The sequence below is a fragment of the Hyperolius riggenbachi genome, chromosome 10, assembly GCF_040937935.1.
Source record: "Hyperolius riggenbachi isolate aHypRig1 chromosome 10, aHypRig1.pri, whole genome shotgun sequence".
Classification (NCBI taxonomy): Eukaryota; Metazoa; Chordata; class Amphibia; order Anura; family Hyperoliidae; genus Hyperolius; species Hyperolius riggenbachi.
In genome coordinates this window covers 152,167,540-152,188,243 of record NC_090655.1, presented here as the reverse complement: position 1 = coordinate 152,188,243, position 20,704 = coordinate 152,167,540, and the positions used below count along the sequence as shown (strand labels likewise).

General features: G+C 44.0%; 1 protein-coding gene across 1 annotated transcript in view; it reads left to right on the top strand.

Annotated features, from left to right (window-relative positions):
- Window positions 1-206: 206 nt before the first annotated feature.
- LOC137536741 (meteorin-like protein) overlaps window positions 207-20,704 on the top strand; it is a 45,577-nt gene continuing 25,079 nt past the window's right edge. Inside the window, exon 1 of the mRNA XM_068258959.1 lies at window positions 207-229. Coding sequence (XP_068115060.1) covers window positions 207-229 — 23 coding nt within the window. The remainder of the gene's footprint in view (window positions 230-20,704) is intronic.

Genomic DNA, 20,704 nt, shown 5'->3' with positions numbered 1-20,704 from the left:
CAGAATCTCCTCCACCAGCAGTAATTTCACTGAAGGTGGCAGCCATATAACCAGCACACAGAATGAGCGGCATTGTGTCATCATGTCCTTAGAACTTAGCAACCTCTAATTGGCTGTGTCTGGGTGCACGGTCTAATGAACTCATTGGACAGTGCAGGCAGACACAACTTAATAGGGGTTGCTAAGCTCAGGAGAGCACACTGAGGATGCGGCACTGGAAAACAAACAGGTAAGTTTGAGAGTGTGTGGTCAGCAGTATTTGGGGCACTGTTGTGGGCACCAAGGGCAAAGATTCGGGGAAGTGGCCCTAATCTCTTGCCTTTAAGACGCGCCTGGTCAGCAGTTATCCAGTACAGCCAGTAATTTTAAGGGGCTCCCAGCAGTCACAGCTGCACCTTTTCTCCCAGCAGTCACAGGAGCTCTTAGATGTCAATGAAGCCCCCTTCCTCCTCTTCCCCAGCAAACACAGGAATACCCCCGGAAGGTACAAGAGCTGACAGACAGAAGTTACATGTATTTACCACACCAGTCCCAAATGAAAAAAGAAAAAAATGGTCTTTATTTCCCAGCTTTTATTTATATTTGAGCAAAAAGTGTCCAGTCCAAAATTATTCATACCCTCCCAATAATCAATGGAAAAGCCTTTATTGGCTATTACACCAATCAAACGCTTCCTATAATTGCAGACCAGCTTTTTGCATGTCTCCACAGGTATTTTTGACCATTCATCTTTTAGCAATGAGCTCCAAATCTTTCAGATTGGAGTGTCTTCTTGGACCTAGCTCCCTATACAGATTCTCAATTGGATTCAAGTCAGGAAGTTGTCATGCTGAAATGTCCACATGCATGGGGTAAGTTACCTCTACCTCCTTCAGCACAAAGTGAGGGTATGTCCTATGTCCTTGTCAATAAGGATGAGCTGGCAAAAGCAAAACTGACCATTGGTGGAAGTTTGCCTAAAAAAGCATTTGCCTAAAAAAAATATGCAAGTACTTAAAAATAGGAATTTTAAGTATAGTTGCATTGTTTGGAATCAGCATACAATTAAATATGATTTTTGTTGTCTTTGGGAACAACTAAGAAAAAATGTTGTCCAACATTCTGGCCCGTTACCTGTGCTGCACAGGTATTATTAGAGACTAAAAAAAATATGCAAGTACTTAAAAATAGGAATTTTAAGTATAGTTGCATTGTTTGGAATCAGCATACAATTAACCACTTGAGGACCTAGGGCTTTCTACCCCTTAAGGACCGGCCACTTTTTTTCCATTCAGACCACTGCAGCTTTCACGGTTTATTGCTCGCTCATACAACCTACCACCTAAATGAATTTTGGCTCCTTTTCTTGTCACTAATAAAGCTTTCATTTGGTGCTATTTGATTGCTCCTGCGACTTTTACTTTTTATTATATTCATATTCAGCAAAAAAGACATGAATTTTGGCAAAAAAATGATTTTTTTAAATTTCTGTATACATGCGGCGCGAAAAATGTGGACAAACATGTTTTTGATAAAAAAAACCCCATTCAGCGTATATTTATTGGTTTGGGTAAAAGTTATAGCGTTTACAAACTATGGTGCAAAAAGTGAATTTTCACATTTTCAAGCATCTCTGACTTTTCTGACCCCCTGTCATGTTTCATGAGGGGCTATAATTCCAGGATAGTATAAATACCCCCCAAATGACCCCATTTTGGAAAGAAGACATCCCAAAGTATTCACTGAGAGGCATGGTGAGTTCATAGAAGATATTAATTTTTGTCACAAGTAAGCGGAAAATGACACGTTGTGACAAAAAAAAAAAAAGTTTCCATTTCTTCTAACTTGCGACAAAAAAAAATGAAATCTGCCACGGACTCACCATGCCCCTCTCTGAATACCTTGAAGTGTCTACTTTCCAAAATGGGGTCATTTGTGGGGTGTGTTTACTGTCCTGACATTTTGGGGGGTGCTAAATTGTAAGCACCCCTGTAAAGCCTAAAGGTGCTCATTGGACTATATGGGCCCCTTAGCGCAGTTAGGCTGCAAAAAAGTGCCACACATGTGGTATTGCCGTACTCAGGAGAAGTAGTATAATGTGTTTTGGGGTGTATTTTTACACATACCCATGCTGGGTGGGAGAAATCTCTCTGTAAATGACAATCTTTTCATTTTTTTTACACACAATTGTCCATTTACAGAGTTATTTCTCCCACCCAGCATGGGTATGTGTAAAAATACACCCCAAAACACATTATACTACTTCTCCCGAGTACGGCGGTACCACATGTGTGGCACTTTTTTACACCCCAAGTACGCTAAGGGGCCCAAAGTCCTATGAGTATCCTTAGGATTTCACAGGTCATTTTGCGGAATTTGATTTCCAGACTACTCCTCACGGTTTAGGGCCCCTAAAATGCCAGGGCAGTATAGGAACCCCACAAATGACCCCATTTTAGAAAGAAGACACCCCAAGGTATTCCGTTAGTAGTACGGTGAGTACTCTGTAAATGGACAATTGTGTGTAAAAAAATCAAAAGATTGTCATTTACAGAGGTATTTCTCCCACTCAGCATGGGTATGTGTAAAAATACACCCCAAAACACATTGTACTACTTCTCCCGAGTACGGCAATACCACATGTGTGGCACTTTTTTGCACCCTAACTGCGCTAAAGGGCCCAAAGTCCAATGAGTACCTTTAGGATTTCACAGGTCATTTTGCGGAATTTGATTTCCAGACTACTCCTCACGGTTTAGGGCCCCTAAAATGCCAGGGCAGTATAGGAACCCCACAAATGACCCCATTTTAGAAAGAAGACACCCCAAGGTATTCCGTTAGGAGTATGGTGAGTTCATAGAAGATTTTATTTTTTGTCACAAGTTAGTGGAAAATGACACTTTGTGAAAAAAACAATAAAAATCAATTTTCCGCTAACTTTTGACAAAAAATAAAATCTTCTATGAACTCACCGTACTACTAACGGAATACCTTGGGGTTTCTTCTTTCTAAAATGGGGTCATTTGTGGGGTTCCTATACTGCCCTGGCATTTTAGGGGCCCTAAACCGTGAGGAGTAGTCTGGAAATCAAATTCCGCAAAATGACCTGTGAAATCCTAAAGATACTCATAGGACTTTGGGCCCCTTAGCGTACTTGGGGTGTAAAAAAGTGCCACACATGTGGTACCGCCGTACTCGGGAGAAGTAGTATAATGTGTTTTGGGGTGTATTTTTACACATACCCATGCTGGGTGGGAGAAATAACTCTGTAAATGGACAATTGTGTGTAAAAAAATCAAAAGATTGTCATTTACAGAGGTATTTCTCCCACTCAGCATGGGTATGTGTAAAAATACACCCCAAAACACATTGTACTACTTCTCCCGAGTACGGCAATACCACATGTGTGGCACTTTTTTGCACCCTAACTGCGCTAAAGGGCCCAAAGTCCAATGAGTACCTTTAGGATTTCACAGGTCATTTTGCGGAATTTGATTTCCAGACTACTCCTCACGGTTTAGGGCCCCTAAAATGCCAGGGCAGTATAGGAACCCCACAAATGACCCCATTTTAGAAAGAAGACACCCCAAGGTATTCCGTTAGGAGTATGGTGAGTTCATAGAAGATTTTATTTTTTGTCACAAGTTAGTGGAAAATGACACTTTGTGAAAAAAACAATAAAAATCAATTTTCCGCTAATTTTTGACAAAAAATAAAATCTTCTATGAACTCACCGTACTACTAACGGAATACCTTGGGGTGTCTTCTTTCTAAAATGGGGTCATTTGTGGGGTTCCTATACTGCCCTGGCATTTTAGGGGCCCTAAACCGTGAGGAGTAGTCTGGAAATCAAATTCCGCAAAATGACCTGTGAAATCCTAAAGATACTCATAGGACTTTGGGCCCCTTAGCGTACTTGGAGTGTAAAAAAGTGCCACACATGTGGTACCGCCGTACTCGGGAGAAGTAGTATAATGTGTTTTGGGGTGTATTTTTACACATACCCATGCTGGGTGGGAGAAATAACTCTGTAAATGGACAATTGTGTGTAAAAAAATCAAAAGATTGTCATTTACAGAGGTATTTCTCCCACTCAGCATGGGTATGTGTAAAAATACACCCCAAAACACATTGTACTACTTCTCCCGAGTACGGCAATACCACGTGTGGCACTTTTTTGCACCCTAACTGCGCTAAAGGGCCCAAAGTCCAATGAGTACCTTTAGGATTTCACAGGTCATTTTGCGGAATTTGATTTCCAGACTACTCCTCACGGTTTAGGGCCCCTAAAATGCCAGGGCAGTATAGGAACCCCACAAATGGCCCCATTTTAGAAAGAAGACACCCCAAGGTATTCTGTTAGGAGTATGGTGAGTTCATAGAAGATTTTATTTTTTGTCACAAGTTAGTGGAAAATGACACTTTGTGAAAAAAACAATAAAAATCAATTTTCCGCTAACTTTTGACAAAAAATAAAATCTTCTATGAACTCACCGTACTACTAACAGAATACCTTGGGGTGTCTTCTTTCTAAAATGGGGTCATTTGTGGGGTTCCTATACTGCCCTGGCATTTTAGGGGCCCTAAACCGTGAGGAGTAGTCTGGAAATCAAATTCCGCAAAATGACCTGTGAAATCCTAAAGGTACTCATTGGACTTTGGGCCCTTTAGCGCAGTTAGGGTGCAAAAAAGTGCCACACATGTGGTATCACCGTACTCGGGAGAAGTAGTACAATGTGTTTTGGGGTGTATTTTTACACATACCCATGCTGGGTGGGAGAAATAACTCTGTAAATGGACAATTGTGTGTAAAAAAATCAAAAGATTGTCATTTACAGAGGTATTTCTCCCACCCAGCATGGGTATGTGTAAAAATACACCCCAAAACACATTATACTACTTCTCCCGAGTACGGCGATACCACATGTGTGGCACTTTTTTGCACCCTAACTGCGCTAAGGGGCCCAGAGTCCAATGAGTACCTTTAGGCTTTACAGGGGTGCTCACAATTTAGCACCCCACCCACTTGCCAGGACAGTTAACAAACCCCACAAATGACCCAATTTTGGAAAGAATACACAACAAGGTATTCCATGAGGGTAATGGTGAGGTCATTGAAATTTTTATTTTTTGTCACAAGTAAACGGAAAATGACACTTTGTAAAAAAAAAAAAAAAAAATTCTGCTAACTTGTGACAAAAACTAAAATCTTTTATGAACTCACCGTGCACCTCACATAATACTTTAGGGTGTCCTCTTTCCAAAATGGGGTCATTTGTGAAGTCTGTCCTGGCATTTTAGGGTCTCTGCAATCATTACATGTATGGCCAGTATTAGGAGTTTCTGCTATACTCCTTATATTGGGTATACGGGTAATGCACTCTGGGCTGAAAGGAAAAATGAACAGCAAACATACCTTGCTCCACATCAATGGCAGATCGTCCTCCACATCAATGGCAGTGATAACCTCAGGAGAGAGACACCCCGTGCCACCCTGCACTCAGGGTGAGCCACCAACTTAAGTGACTGGGCCTCAGAACTTTAGTATACAGCATTATGCCTGTAGCATACAGCAATATGCCTGCCAATAGAAATGACTCTGTGTGGCATTAAAGCATCATCATAGGCCCAAATCACATATAAACCGGGGGTGTCCACACTAAAGGGAAATTCAAACATGCCGTCTTATATCGCCAACCCAGGACAGATCAGCAATATCAAGCATGGAAACCGATCCTTCTTCCGACTTTTATGCTTACCCGTTTGGTTTTCAAGCTCACCTCTCCGCTCCCTGTGACAATATGCGAAAGACCACTGAGTGTGTGCCTACTCCTGTGTCTGGAGTTCCCTAGGTTCTAATAGTGTACCTGCTCGTGGCACCTCTCAAAACACGGCCCTATGCATAGGCCAGGCTGGTCAGGGCAGCGGGGACAATAATAAACGGTGTCAGTCCTTGTTCCAGCCCTGCTGCAGACACGGCAACGTTTTCTTCGGATGCGTTGACCTGGGGCACACGGAAGCTGATAGGCGTAATGCCTTCCATGCAATCGGCTAGTTGCATCTGGGGGGGGGGGGCCTGGCACCTCCTGGATACAGGATGTCCAGAACGATCTGTTCCTGAAATTGGAGGAAAGATCCAGTTCTCCCAGCCTTACTGTAGAGAACAAAGCTGTTGTAAACTGCCAATTGAATCAGATAAAAAGACACTTTCTTATACCAGCGTCTTGTTTTTCGGGTAACTAAATAGGGCGCTAACCTCTGGTCATTGAAGTCCACCCCTCCCATGTTGACATTATATTCGTGGACGACAAGGGGCTTTTCAATGACCGCAGTTGCCCGTTGAATTTGGACTGTCGTGTCTGTGTGAATGGTGGACAGAAAGTAAACGTCCCTCTTGTCCCTCCATTTCACCGCGAGCAGGTCTTCAGTACGCAAGGCGGCCCTCTGCCCCCGTTCAAGTCTGGTGGTAACGAGCCGTTGGGGGAAGCCCTGGCGACTAGGCCGCGCAGTGCCACAGCATCGGATTCCTTCTAACTTTAAGTGCTGAAAGAGGGCCACACTTGTGTAATAATTGTCCACAAAAAGATGGTACCCCTTCTGGAACAAGGGTGACACCAAGTCCCACACAACCTTTCCACTGCTCCCTAGGTAGTCAGAGCATCCGACCGGCTCCAATTTTGAGTCTTTTCCCTCATAGACCCTAAAACGACATGTATAGCCTGTGGCCCTTTCACAGAGCTTATACAGTTTCACCCCATACCGGGCGCGCTTGCTTGGGATGTACTGTTTGATGCCAAGGCGCCCGGTAAAGCGTAAGAGGGACTCGTCTACGCAGATGTTCTGTTCAGGGATATAAGCATCTGCAAATGTTGATGACAGGTGGTCTATGAGGGGCCGAATTTTGTGGAGCCGGTCATAAGCAGGGTCTCCCCTTTCATGACAGGTTTCGTCGTCGTTGAAGTGCAGGAAGCGCAGGATGGACTCAAATCGTGTCCTGGACATGGCAGCAGGGTACAAGGGAACATGATTTACTGGGTTCGTAGACCAATACGACCGCAGTACATTCTGTTTCATTAGTCCCAAGTGAAGGATAAGGGCCAAAAAGATTTTAATGTCGGAAACTTGGACTGGTTTCCACCGGAAAGGCTGGGCATACATGCTCTCCGGGTGCTCGGTGATGAATTGTGTGGCTTTACCGTTGGTCTCAACCACAATTAAGTCCAAGAGAACCTGGGTGATGAACAGCTGCAAAAAGTCTAGGGCCGTTCCTAGATGAGCTGTCGCCACCTGGACTCCAGACTGGGCGGTGAAAGGGGGCACTACGGGTGCGGCGGAATCAGGGGATTGCCAATCTGGTTGTGCCAGCACCTCTGGGAGTCTATGGGTACTACGGGCCCGTCTTCTTCTTGGTGGCTGCGACGGGGGTACTACTGCACTTGCCACCGTACCAGTTTCAACTTCCATGCTGACGCTCACCACTTCACCAGGGTCTACAGAAGTACTGGTACCAAGTCCAGGAGATGCTGCTCTGCTGGTGCCTGCCATACCAAGAAAACTATCAACAGCGTAGTAGGTATATCCAGTGATGGGTATTACAATGTGCACCTGGCACACTAGTAATAATTATACCACCAAGGGGCCAAAGGCCAGCTGTGACTGACTGACAGGGCTGTATATAATGCAAGTGGCCCACACAATTAAAAAAAAAATAGAAAACAAGAACAAGATTAGCTCTCAAAAGAGCTGTTGAGGGGTGCTTTTTAGTAATAAGAATCAGCAAGGAGCAAGCTAATAAGCCTACAAGAGCCTAACTAAGCTTTCCCTATAGGTCTCTGCACAGCAGCTCTCCCTTCTCTAATTAATGCAGGCACATGAGTGAGTGAAAAGCCTGATGCTGCCTGGGGGTGGGGCCCCAGGAGGGAGTGTAGCCTGATTGGCTACAATGTGCCTGCTGACTGTGATGTAGAGGGTCAAAGTTGACCCTCATGATGCACTATGGGGGCGAACGAAACTTCCGGAAAAGTTTGCAGTTCTCCGCAATCGCGACCCGCGGAAGTTAGCCGGGAACCGTTTGCCGACAAATTGTTCGGGCCATCTCTAGTCTTTATATGCTGACACAGCTCCCAAATACCTGAATAGATAAGTATCTATAAATCAGTATACACTGAGAAGTTACACATTACCCAGCAAGCTCATCATGGTGAACCAGAAAGGATCAAAAAGCCCTCTTACTTTAATACAAATAGTAGCAGTAGGGTATTGTACCGTGTTAGCCATCAGTAAAAGCAAGAAGTTTTAAATCAGGATGATACCATTTATTGGCTAACTACAAATGAATAAGAATGAACAAGCTTTCGGCCTTGCAGCCTTCGTCAGGTTTACATCCTGTTAGTTTGCAAGCTGGTGGTACAGACAGCTTATATACATGCAACATCAAAAGGGAAAACAGATATTTTTTTAAGCATAAATACATCATGAAGATGCCTTAATACAAACAGACCATCTAAATGGGGTAAGATAAGGATCCTTGTTTACTTTATTGCTCACAGACCTGGTATTAGGATTGACCCAGAGGTATCGTAAATTCTTAGTTCACAAGTTCAGCTAGGGTGGCTGAGACAGTTCGTATATCATCAATCTCATACCAATATAGAAAGTTGTTGTCCTTATTCAAACCCTTCTGCACAGCTTTGAAACAATTTATACATTTTGTTTCTGCTATTAATCGGTCATTTGACGTTTTGAAGCCGCCCTTCAGGGCAGTGACACGAAGATCATCCATGCTGTGTCCGTTGGACCGAAAGTGTGTAGCAACTGGGAGTCCAGATTTGGTATCATTAATAGTGTGCCTGTGTCCATTCATACGTTTGCGCAGAGTTTGTCCAGTTTCTCCCACGTACATAACATTGGGGCATTTAGCACACATGATCAGATATACCAGATTGGTGGACCCACAAGAAAATTTACCTTGTACTCTGTACTCCTGTTGTGAACCTGGTATCGTTACCCTGTCAGTGGAGTAAATGTGTCTGCAGGTCCCACATATTTTTTGTCGGCAGGGTGATGTTCCGTTTTGTTGAGGCCTAATCAAATAGCTCCTGACAATCATCTGTTTTAGATTGTGTGGTTGCCGATATAACAAGAGTGGAGGTTTAGGGAATATCGTTCTCAGTCTGTGATCCTTGTGTAAAATGGGATGAAGTTCCTTAGCAATCCTCCTTTAGATTTCCAGGTGTGGGTTGTAGGTGACAACCAAAGGGACACGTTCCTCTTTCTGGTTTTGCTTATATTTCAGGAGTTCAGTCCTGGGGGTGTTGCTGGCTTTCCTGATTTGGGCCTCAGCCATGGGAGAACTGTAACCTTGTTTAATGAAAGTGTTCTTAAGGTGATCCAGGTGCTTGTCTCTGTCCATCCTGTCAGAACAAATCCGGTTGTACCTTATAGCTTGGCTGTAAATTATAGAGTTCTTAATGTGCTTGGGATGAAAACTGTCATATCTTAGGTATGTGGGACGGTCTGTAGGTTTGCGATACACAGAGGTTTGTATGTTGTTACCCCTGATGTATATGGTGGTGTCCAGAAAGTTAATCTCTGTGTGAGAGTAGGTAAGTTTCAATTTGATTGTAGGATGGAAGGCATTGAAGTTCCTGTGGAACTGGAGAAGATCATCCTCACTTGCGGACCAGATGATTAAAATATCATCAATGAAGCGGAAGTAGGCCAAGGGTTTTATGCCACATGCATTGAGGTATTCCTCTTCGATTTTGGCCATGAATAGATTTGCATACTGTGGAGCGAATCGCGAACCCATTGCCACGCCCATCTGCTGTAAATAGAGGTCCTGTCCAAAAGTGAAATAATTATGAGTGAGAATGAATTTGATCAGTCCAGTAATAGACTTTACAGGTATGCCCTGACCCTGAAGATATTTACGGCAGGCCACAATACCATCATCATGGGGAATGTTCGTGTACAGGGACTCCACGTCCATCGTGGCCAGTATGGTTCCCTCAGGTACTGGGCCGATGGCTGACAGTTTGTTCAGGAGGTGGGTGGTATCCTGTAAGTAGCTGGGTCTTTTACAGACAAGAGGTTTCAAGATGTTTTCCAGCCACCCTGAGATGTTCTCTGTAAGAGTTCCGCTCCCTGAGATTATGGGCCTGCCTGGGTTTCCCTCTTTGTGGATCTTGGGAAGCATGTACAAGCAGGCTGTTCTAGGCTCTTCAGGGATAAGGGTCCTTACATGTAGTCTGATGTTTGCAGGCAATCTGTTAACCATCCTATTAAGTGCCATCCTGTAGCCTTTTGTGGGGTCCCCCTGTAATTTGGCATAGTGAGCGGTATTGGATAATTGTCTTTGTGCCTCCTGGATGTAGTCACTGGTGTTCATTATGACTATGGCACCACCTGTATCCACTGGTTTAATAATAATGTCCTTATTCTCCTTAAGGGATCTGATGGCCTGTCGCTCCTGTGGTGTTACGTTCTGGGCCAGTGTCTTTCTTTTACTCAGGATCCTGTCAGAGATTCTGCGTCTGAATTTGTTGATGTATTTATCCAGGGCCGGGTTTTTTCCTTCTTTGGGGGTCCATCTTTTTTTCTTTTTTTTCTTTTTAGATCTGGTGCGTTTTGGTCCATTATCCATTGTATCACAGGCTTCCTTATCATGGTAGTGTTCCTTGAGTCGCAGCTTTCTGAAAAATTCCTCCATATCTCCACAGAGTGCAATCCTGTCTATGGGTCTCGCAGGGCAGAATGACAGGCCTTTGGAGAGTACTGACATTTCAGCTTCAGTAGCCTGATAAGAGGCCATCGGCCCAGTACCTGAGGGAACCATACTGGCCACGATGGACGTGGAGTCCCTGTACACGAACATTCCCCATGATGTTGGTATTGCGGCCTGCCGTAAATATCTTCAGGGTCAGGGCATACCTGTAAAGCCTATTACTGGACTGATCAAATTCATTCTCACTCATAATTATTTCACTTTTGGACAGGACCTCTATTTACAGCAGATGGGCGTGGCAATGGGTTCGCGATTCGCTCCACAGTATGCAAATCTATTCATGGCCAAAATCGAAGAGGAATACCTCAATGCATGTGGCATAAAACCCTTGGCCTACTTCCGCTTCATTGATGATATTTTAATCATCTGGTCCGCAAGTGAGGATGATCTTCTCCAGTTCCACAGGAACTTCAATGCCTTCCATCCTACAATCAAATTGAAACTTACCTACTCTCACACAGAGATTAACTTTCTGGACACCACCATATACATCAGGGGTAACAACATACAAACCTCTGTGTATCGCAAACCTACAGACCGTCCCACATACCTAAGATATGACAGTTTTCATCCCAAGCACATTAAGAACTCTATAATTTACAGCCAAGCTATAAGGTACAACCGGATTTGTTCTGACAGGATGGACAGAGACAAGCACCTGGATCACCATAAGAACACTTTCATTAAACAAGGTTACAGTCCTCCCATGGCTGAGGCCCAAATCAGGAAAGCCAGCAACATCCCCAGGACTGAACTCCTGAAATATAAGCAAAACCAGAAAGAGGAACGTGTCCCTTTGGTTGTCACCTACAACCCACACCTGGAAATCTTATGGAGGATTGCTAAGGAACTTCATCCCATTTTACACAAGGATCACAGACTGAGAACGATATTCCCTAAACCTCCACTCTTGTCATATTGGCAACCACACAATCTAAAACAGATGATTGTCAGGAGCTCTTTGAATAGGGCTCAACAAAACGGAACATCACCCTGCCGACAAAAAATATGTGGGACCTGCAGACACATTTACTTCACTGACAGGGTAACGATACCAGGTTCACAACAGGAGTACAGAGTACAAGGTAAATTTTCTTGTGGGTCCACCAATCTGGTATATCTGATCATGTGTGCTAAATGCCCCAATGTTATGTACGTGGGAGAAACTGGACAAACTCTGCGCAAACGTATGAATGGACACAGGCACACTATTAATGATACCAAATCTGGACTCCCAGTTGCTACACACTTTCGGTCCAACGGACACAGCATGGATGATCTTCGTGTCACTGCCCTGAAGGGCGGCTTCAAAACGTCAAATGACCGATTAATAGCAGAAACAAAATGTATAAATTGTTTCAAAGCTGTGCAGAAGGGTTTGAATAAGGACAACAACTTTCTATATTGGTATGAGATTGATGATATATGAACTGTCTCAGCCACCCTAGCTGAACTTGTGAACTAAGAATTTACGATACCTCTGGGTCAATCCTAATACCAGGTCTGTGAGCAATAAAGTAAACAAGGATCCTTATCTTACCCCATTTAGATGGTCTGTTTGTATTAAGGCATCTTCATGATGTATTTATGCTTAAAAAAATATCTGTTTTCCCTTTTGATGTTGCATGTATACAAGCTGTCTGTACCACCAGCTTTCAAACTAACAGGATGTAAACCTGACGAAGGCTGCAAGGCCGAAAGCTTGTTCATTCTTATTCATTTGTAGTTAGCCAATAAATGGTATCATCCTGATTTAAAACTTCTTGTTAATACAAATAATATGCATTGCTGGAAAGTACATTTAAGCTAGTAGAAACTTAGTGGAAATTATACTTAAAATTCATAGCCTGATCAGTGTCTCCAGGAACGTTTTTGCACTCTCTATGCAGACAAAAAAATCCACTAAATTAAATGGCAACAGATGGCTCCTGACATTGATTTTCATTGCTCATTTAGCTAAAAGCTACACAATGCTGGGACTGCACTGCCCCATGGAGGGTACATAGAACTCAGTTTCACTCAAGAGATGTTGAATGGTTATCCACACATGGTTTGCTGACAAAGCTCATCACATATAGAGATGGATGCATACAACAGAGCTAATTATTTAAGTGGGGGCAACCAGGCTATTCAATTTAAAAGGGAGATATTCACAATCAAACTAAATGTGAGTGATACTATTGTGCTTTTTGACACGTCAGCTTTTTTATGCAGTATTGAGCATGAGTTGGGGTTATTTATCCATATCCTTCCTGAGTGTGGTGGTATGCTTATAACAGAATTCAGGAGTGTATACACACAGGCCCGCCATCAGGGGGGGACATCCGTGACTCCCGTCACGGGCCCGGGGCCTGCAGGGGGGCCCCATCCCCGCCGCTGCGGGTGCCGCCCGGCCGCCGCTCAACCCTTCTGGCCGCTGCTCCCTCCCTCCATCCCTCTAGCCGCCGCCGCCGCCTCCGCCGCGTCAGACCTCGATCAGGCGGCGACAATAGTGCGGGCGCTAGGACCCAGCGCCCGCACTGATATGCGGAAGTGACATCACTTCCGCATATAGAGCGGGTGCGTCCGGTGCCCGCTCTTACTGGTCGGGTCGCCGCTGATCTTGAGGTCTGACGCTGGGCTGCTGGCTGCAAGGTAGGGGAAGCGGCGCGGGGGGGGGGTTGCTCCCTGTCACTCCCTGTCACTCACTCACTTGCTGAAGGGCCTCCCTGTCACTCACTCACTTGCTAAAGGGCCTCCCTGTCACTCACTCACTTGCTGAAGGGCCTCCCTGTCACTCACTCACTTGCTGAAGGGCCTCCCTGTCACTCACTCACTTGCTAAAGGGCCTCCCTGTCACTCACTCACTTGCTGAAGGGCCTCCCTGTCACTCACTCACTTGCTAAAGGGCCTCCCTGTCACTCACTCACTAGCTAAAGGGCCTCCCTGTCACTCACTCACTTGCTAAAGGGCCTCCCTGTCACTCACTCACTTGCTAAAGGGGCTCCCTGTCACTCACTCACTTGCTAAAGGGGCTCCCTGTCACTCACTCACTTGCTAAAGGGGCTCCCTGTCACTCACTCACTTGCTAAAGGGGCTCCCTGTCACTCACTCACTTGCTAAAGGGGCTCCCTGTCACTCACTCACTAGCTAAAGGGGCTCCCTGTCACTCACTCACTTGCTAAAGGGCCTCCCTGTCACTCACTCACTAGCTAAAGGGGCTCCCTGTCACTCACTCACTTGCTAAAGGGGCTCCCTGTCACTCACTCACTTGCTAAAGGGGCTCCCTGTCACTCACTCACTTGCTAAAGGGGCTCCCTGTCACTCACTCACTTGCTAAAGGGGCTCCCTGTCACTCACTCACTAGCTAAAGGGGCTCCCTGTCACTCACTCACTTGCTAAAGGGGCTCCCTGTCACTCACTCACTAGCTAAAGGGCCTCCCTGGCACTCACTCACTTGCTAAAGGGGCTCCCTGTCACTCACTCACTTGCTAAAGGGCCTCCCTGTCACTCACTCACTAGCTAAAGGGGCTCCCTGTCACTCACTTGCTAAAGGGGCTCCCTGTCACTCACTCACTAGCTAAAGGGGCTCCCTGTCACTCACTCACTTGCTAAAGGGCCTCCCTGTCACTCACTCACTTGCTAAAGGGGCTCCCTGTCACTCACTCACTTGCTAAAGGGGCTCCCTGTCACTCACTCACTTGCTAAAGGGGCTCCCTGTCACTCACTCACTTGCTAAAGGGGCTCCCTGTCACTCACTCACTTGCTAAAGGGGCTCCCTGTCACTCACTCACTTGCTAAAGGGGCTCCCTGTCACTCACTCACTTGCTAAAGGGGCTCCCTGTCACTCACTCACTTGCTAAAGGGGCTCCCTGTCACTCACTCACTTCCTAAAGCCCTCCCTGGCACTCACTCACTACCTAAAGGGGCTCCCTGGCACTCACTCACTACCTAAAGGGGCTCCCTGGCACTCACTCACTACCTAAAGGGGCTCCCTGGCACTCACTCACTACCTAAAGGGGCTCCCTGGCACTCACTCACTACCTAAAGGGGCTCCCTGGCACTCACTCACTACCTAAAGGGGCTCCCTGGCACTCACTCACTACCTAAAGGGGCTCCCTGTCACTCACTCACTACCTAAAAGGGCTCCCTGTCACTCACTGCCTAAAGGGCTCTATGTCACTCACTACCTAACCTGGGGGTCCCTGTCAGAATCCAGGTGAGAGGTGTCTACCATAAGGGGTCATTCTGCCTATTTATGTGAAATGCTGTCTATTTATGTGCCTCATGACTGCTGAATTTGTCTTGTTGGGGGCCTAATGATTGAATTTTTACTTGTTGGGGGCCTCATGATTTGTTGGGAGCCTCAAGATTACTGAATTTGTCTTGTTGGAGGCCTCATGATTTGTTGGGGGCCTCATGATTGCTGAATTTGTCTTGTTGGGGGCCTCATGATTGCTGAATTTGTCTTGTTGGGGGCCTCATGATTGCTGAATTTGTCTTGTTGGGGGCCTCATGGTTTGTTGGGGGCCTCATGATTGCTGAATTTGTCTTGTTGGGGGTCACATGATTGCTAACTGCGAGACTATGGGAAAAGCTGAATCATTACCATATGAAACAATAGCATTAAACCTACTTTTTTTTAGCTTTTTTAAACAGAAAAGAAAACTGGGAGGTTCTAAAAAAATGATGGAGCACTTCCTCCTTCCGGCTTGAAGGAGGAAGTGCTCGATATCGAGGCTTGCAACGCGTCCATTCGGACACTTGCACCTCGTTGAAACGCTGGGCGGAGAGTGGCGTTCTGGGTAATTAACCCTGCCGCATCTAGCCGCTCAGCTGTGGCAATTGGAGCTAACTTGAATCACGAGTATCCACCGTGGTTATTCGTGATTAATTTGTGGACAGCAAGCCTCCAACTAGCTCTGCCAACATGTAATGGCTACGCACATTTCTCAGTTTGGGGGGGGGGGCCCGGACTGATGATTTGTGAGGGGCCCCAAAATTTCTAATGGCGGCCCTGTATACACACAAAGCTGCAATTGTACAATACATTTCCTGCATTGCTTGATTATCATTATGTACTCTCTGGGACATTACTCTGTATTTTAAGGACACTTTAAAGCATTCAAATGTAGTTTTACTCAACTGATCATTTTAATTCCTACAATGCTTTTCTGTTAATGTGTGGGTGGGGGTAGGCATTCATATGAACCAAAAGGAATGCAATGAGCAATATCTTGCCTGAAGCCTGGTAGACACCTTCAAATTTGATTGTCCAGTTATGACCAATTTTACCACCTCCATGTAGTATGAGAGTTTATCTACACAATGGACCAGTACAACAGAGTAACCAAACGAGAAAAGAGATAATTAGCATATTCAGTAGTGGTGCATTGCGGGAAACCACAAATGGTCAATTATAGCTGAATTATTGCAAGTTTCCTTCTATTTTAAGAAGGCAAATTTCACCAAGCATTGCTTATTAGTAGGAGGGCTTTTTGGTCTATTTTATCCCCCTATACATTCCTAGTGGTTTTGGTCACCCCGAGCTGCTTGGTTACTCTGTTGTACTGGTCCAAGCCCTATCCCATACAGCCATATCAATCCTTGCCATGTACTGATGAGGACCAAAAGTCAGAAACAGGCTATCTACATGTGGGGTTGTTGTGGCAGTGTAATATTTAAAGTTGTAGGCTTGCTATTCACCAGCGGTTCTGGATACTTGCCTGGCTTATAGGGGCAAAAAGAGATAATTTGCATATTCAGTAGTGGTGCATTGTGGGTAACTACAGGCGTTCAGTTATAACTAAATTAATGCAAGTTTCTTAATGTATTAAGAAGACACATTTCACCAAGCATCATTTATTAGTAGGAGGACTTTTTGGTCTTTTTTATCCCCTATCCATTTCTAGTGGTTTGGGTCACCCCGAGCTGCTTGGTTAGTTAAATAGATACCTGATGCATCAGGGTTAAAGGACCACCATCGCAAAAAAGTAGACAGTTAAAAATCTAACAGAACCGACAGGTTTTGAGTCAGTCCATTTCCTCATGCGGGATTCTTCTTCCATCATTTTCAATTGCTAGCAATTTCCCTAAACGCTCTTCCAATGTAAGTGGATGGGACAGATTTGCAGTCGCAGGACATGCAGCATTTTGGGAGCATTTCTGTTCTAATGTATTGTATAGGAGCAGGGAAATCGCTCCCAAAATTGCTTGCAAATCGCTACCACAAGTCGCTAGCGTTTGCGATAGCACATTGTAGCAGATCACAGGCCCCAGGGCTGGCTCACACTACAAGAGCTTTTTCTAAAGCGTTTTGTGTTTTTAAAAGCTCTTGCTAATGTAATCCTATGTGTTCTCACTGGAGCGATGTGATTTTGAAAAAAATCCCCTATTGCATTAGCAAGACCTTTTCAAAATCCCAAGCACTTAAAAAAAGCTCCTGTAGGGATGGAACACAGAATAGAGACACGGAGAGCCCAATATAGTGTAGTATATACTGGTATGTGGATATGATAATAAGTATCTATCTATACTCACAATCATATACAACACAAATTTATTTATATACTCTAGAAAGTGCAACGCTTTTCGCTGGCATTTCCCACTCCATCAGGCAATAGAAACGAGCATAAAACTCAAATAAGTCTGGTGCAAAGCTCAGTGCGCTTTTTCTTTTAAGTTAGCCAATAAATGATATAATCCTAATTAAAAACTTTCTGCTTTCACTGATGTCTGACTCTGTTCAATGCTCTACTGCTACAGGTAATTAGAAGGACTACATGCAATGGCATGGATGTAGGTGCCCTTTAAACAGTGACAATTTAGTGCTTAAAACAAAAAAGACAGATCTTAAAATGAGTCAGGAAAGAGTTAACTGAAACTGAGATCACTGCTACCATAAACATCCCTGGCTAGCAAGGAAAAAAAAACATACATTTAGCTTTAGATAAGAGAAAGGCATTAACAGGAGTCATTCTGTCAGCTGTAGGAGAGAGGGAGAATTAACTAGCAGAGCTGAAATTCCTCTGTAGCAATAGAGTATTGTACAGTGTATCATCCTGATTCAAAACTTCTTGAAATTCCTCTGTGCATGTGTGCATTTAAATTGAATGCAGTTCTGTCTGCTTTATTGTAAACTGGCACTTCTTACACAGCAGCATGTATGTCCATTATACAGAGGACAAGATCATCATCAGACATGCAGGGATTGGAGAACTCTGGAATTTAGACATCAATGCAGAGCAGGGTGTTGCGCTTTGGACCAGAAGAGATAATTTACTTTATCATATGACCTCTTCTCTTTACAAGTCCTGCCGCCCTTTTGATCTTATTTGATTTATCGCCCCAGGCCATGGCCTTTGTGTCCTTCCCAGAAATCCGTCCCTGGGACCGATGTAAAACTCGCACTGGGGCCCCAAACTCCTTAGTTAAACACCGGCTGCCTGTTAATTTAAGGATTTAATGTTTTGGAATAAACAATTGATTAGCAGCTAAGATGCAAAACCTGTAAAGCTTAGTAAATTAAAGAAAATCAGTTTGCCAATAAACTAATTGCAGTAAATTGTGCAGGTTGTTGAATGTGAAAGAGACCAGTCTATCTTCTTTGCACAGTTCATGGTGCTCCTTTTCATTAGATTTCTATGAATAGAGAGAGTTTTTTTTGAGGATGCTGATAGGGGTGGTCTGGCATTTGGCTGCAGACAGATGAATCCACACCATGTTCTGTTGTTGTCTACTGAGCTGGTCAGTCTCAAGGATCAAAACATGAACAGGTCAATACTGCTGGATTTGCTGCTTACATGCATTTTGCTGCTAAGCAGAGGAGAGCCGTGCAGTGCTGGGGCCTTCTGCAACTGGAAAGGAAGGTACTGTATATTGATTTAAACTGTATAAAAATGGGAAAGCAGTAATTTATGCAATGGCATGTTAATCATATACATATCAATATCAGGACAATATATTTTCTGATTCATATTTATTTTGTGCATTATATCTGTTTTAAATGCATTTGTACAGTTGTACACACATCCAAACAATTTAAAAGGCAGAACATATCCTTGTATGAGTTTATAATATAGTATTGTAGTATTGTTCACCATTTATATTGCACAGACAATTTCTGTAGTACTTTATGGAGAACAACCAATGTAACTAATGGTGGCTACAAGCTTATTGATTTTATTTTTTTCAGTAGTTATCTGGCAGTTCGATCACTTTGATAAAGTCCGCTAAAAGTGAATGCTTCAAATGATGCTGGATTGATCAATTTTCTGCCAAAATTAATTGAGTCGGTCGATCACACTAGATGGAAGTGATATACTCAATCAGTGATGTCATACACTCACACGAGATGTGGTAGACAGGTGGGACGCAAATATGGAAGTATGACAAAGACTCGGTGGACACTCTCTAGTGGGTTCCAGTCTCTAGATGTATGGGCAACTTTAGGGTTATAACTGAATTTTGTGTTTATTTGGTAATGATGAGAATCACATTATCTGGAAATTTGTCAGTGCAGACACCGGTGATTCATGCAGGGAGAGGATGCCTTTGGAGATAAGTATACACCACCGCCACAGCACTGCCAGCTCTGATGTCATTTGGCCCAGAGACACATCAAGCAAGGAGGTAGCATTGTGCTGATTTATGCAATAATTCTGTAAAAAGTACTGATTTTAACCCTTCGAACAACCAGGACACTTGCTCTGTAATTCACTAAACATATCTGTCTTCAGACTTATTTCTGAACTGGTGCAGAATTCTGAGATCAACCCCAGTAGGGCATTTTACTGAACTATAAAATTTTACTGAACTATATAGCATATACCAGTTGTGTGACAGTGTGAGCAATCAAATCTGAGCAGTTTACTTTAAACTTTCCTTTTAATCAGCATGCAAAGGTTCAATTAAAGTAAACCTGTAATGTTTGAGGCTAAGTTCACAGTGTCAATTGTGACAAGAGGAACACAACTCAACAGATCGGGACAGCAGCAATGCACTTCGCATCGGGATTCGGGTACAGTGAAGCATACAAGTCAATATAAAATATCCTTCACTTTTTCTTGTAATAGCGTGTTTAGCGGCAATGCGCTACATACCATACCACAACCCAATATAGCGCAACAAGGCTTCCCTGGTCCAAATTTGCATGGGGCTCAGACATCTGTAGCTATGCCACTGAGTGCGTATACAGAGAAAAATTAGTTTCCATAATTTTTGATAGTTTTGCTAATACTGTGAGCATTTGCTAAGTGTATGATTGCTTTGTAAAGAGTTCCTAAATTTGACTGCCAACTTTGTGGAAATGTGCATGATACTTAATTCCTCTGTATAAAATGTTTGTCCAGTTATTCTGCAATGCACAGCAGTCTACAATAAGAGCCGGTTTACATGGGCTTCCTGCGGCATTTCAGCTTAATCAGGTCTGGACAAAGTTTAAGCAGCCCAGGCTGCCAGCTGCAAACCACTTTCCTTTCTTTCCCCTTCCCTCCCTGCACAGTTGCAAGGCCCAGTAAGAGAGGGTTAACACTCACCTAATTGCCACTTCCAGTGTCAGGTCTCCATGGCAATAGGGCGTCACGTGAAACACTGTCAGGATATGACAGCGTGTCATGTGACACCCTCCCATTCACTGCTGTCACTAGCAGTCTAGTGATCCACCATACACATATAGCTTTCCCTGGTGGTCCCCCACTTCCCTTACAGTATTCCCTCATAGCTCCCAACTGTCCCTCTGAAGTCCTTCTTTGGAAACCATATCCCTCTGTTACTCCATATCCTCATGTCATTTCAGGACTGATGTAAAGATCTATGTAAATATTTGTATTTTTCTACTTAAAAATGTTTGACTCTAAACCTTACTCCCATCCTTTAAATAGATATATTTCTTATTTACAAATGTTAATATTAAAGGGATTCTGAGCAGGTAGAAAAAAAAAGAATTGGTACTTATCTGGG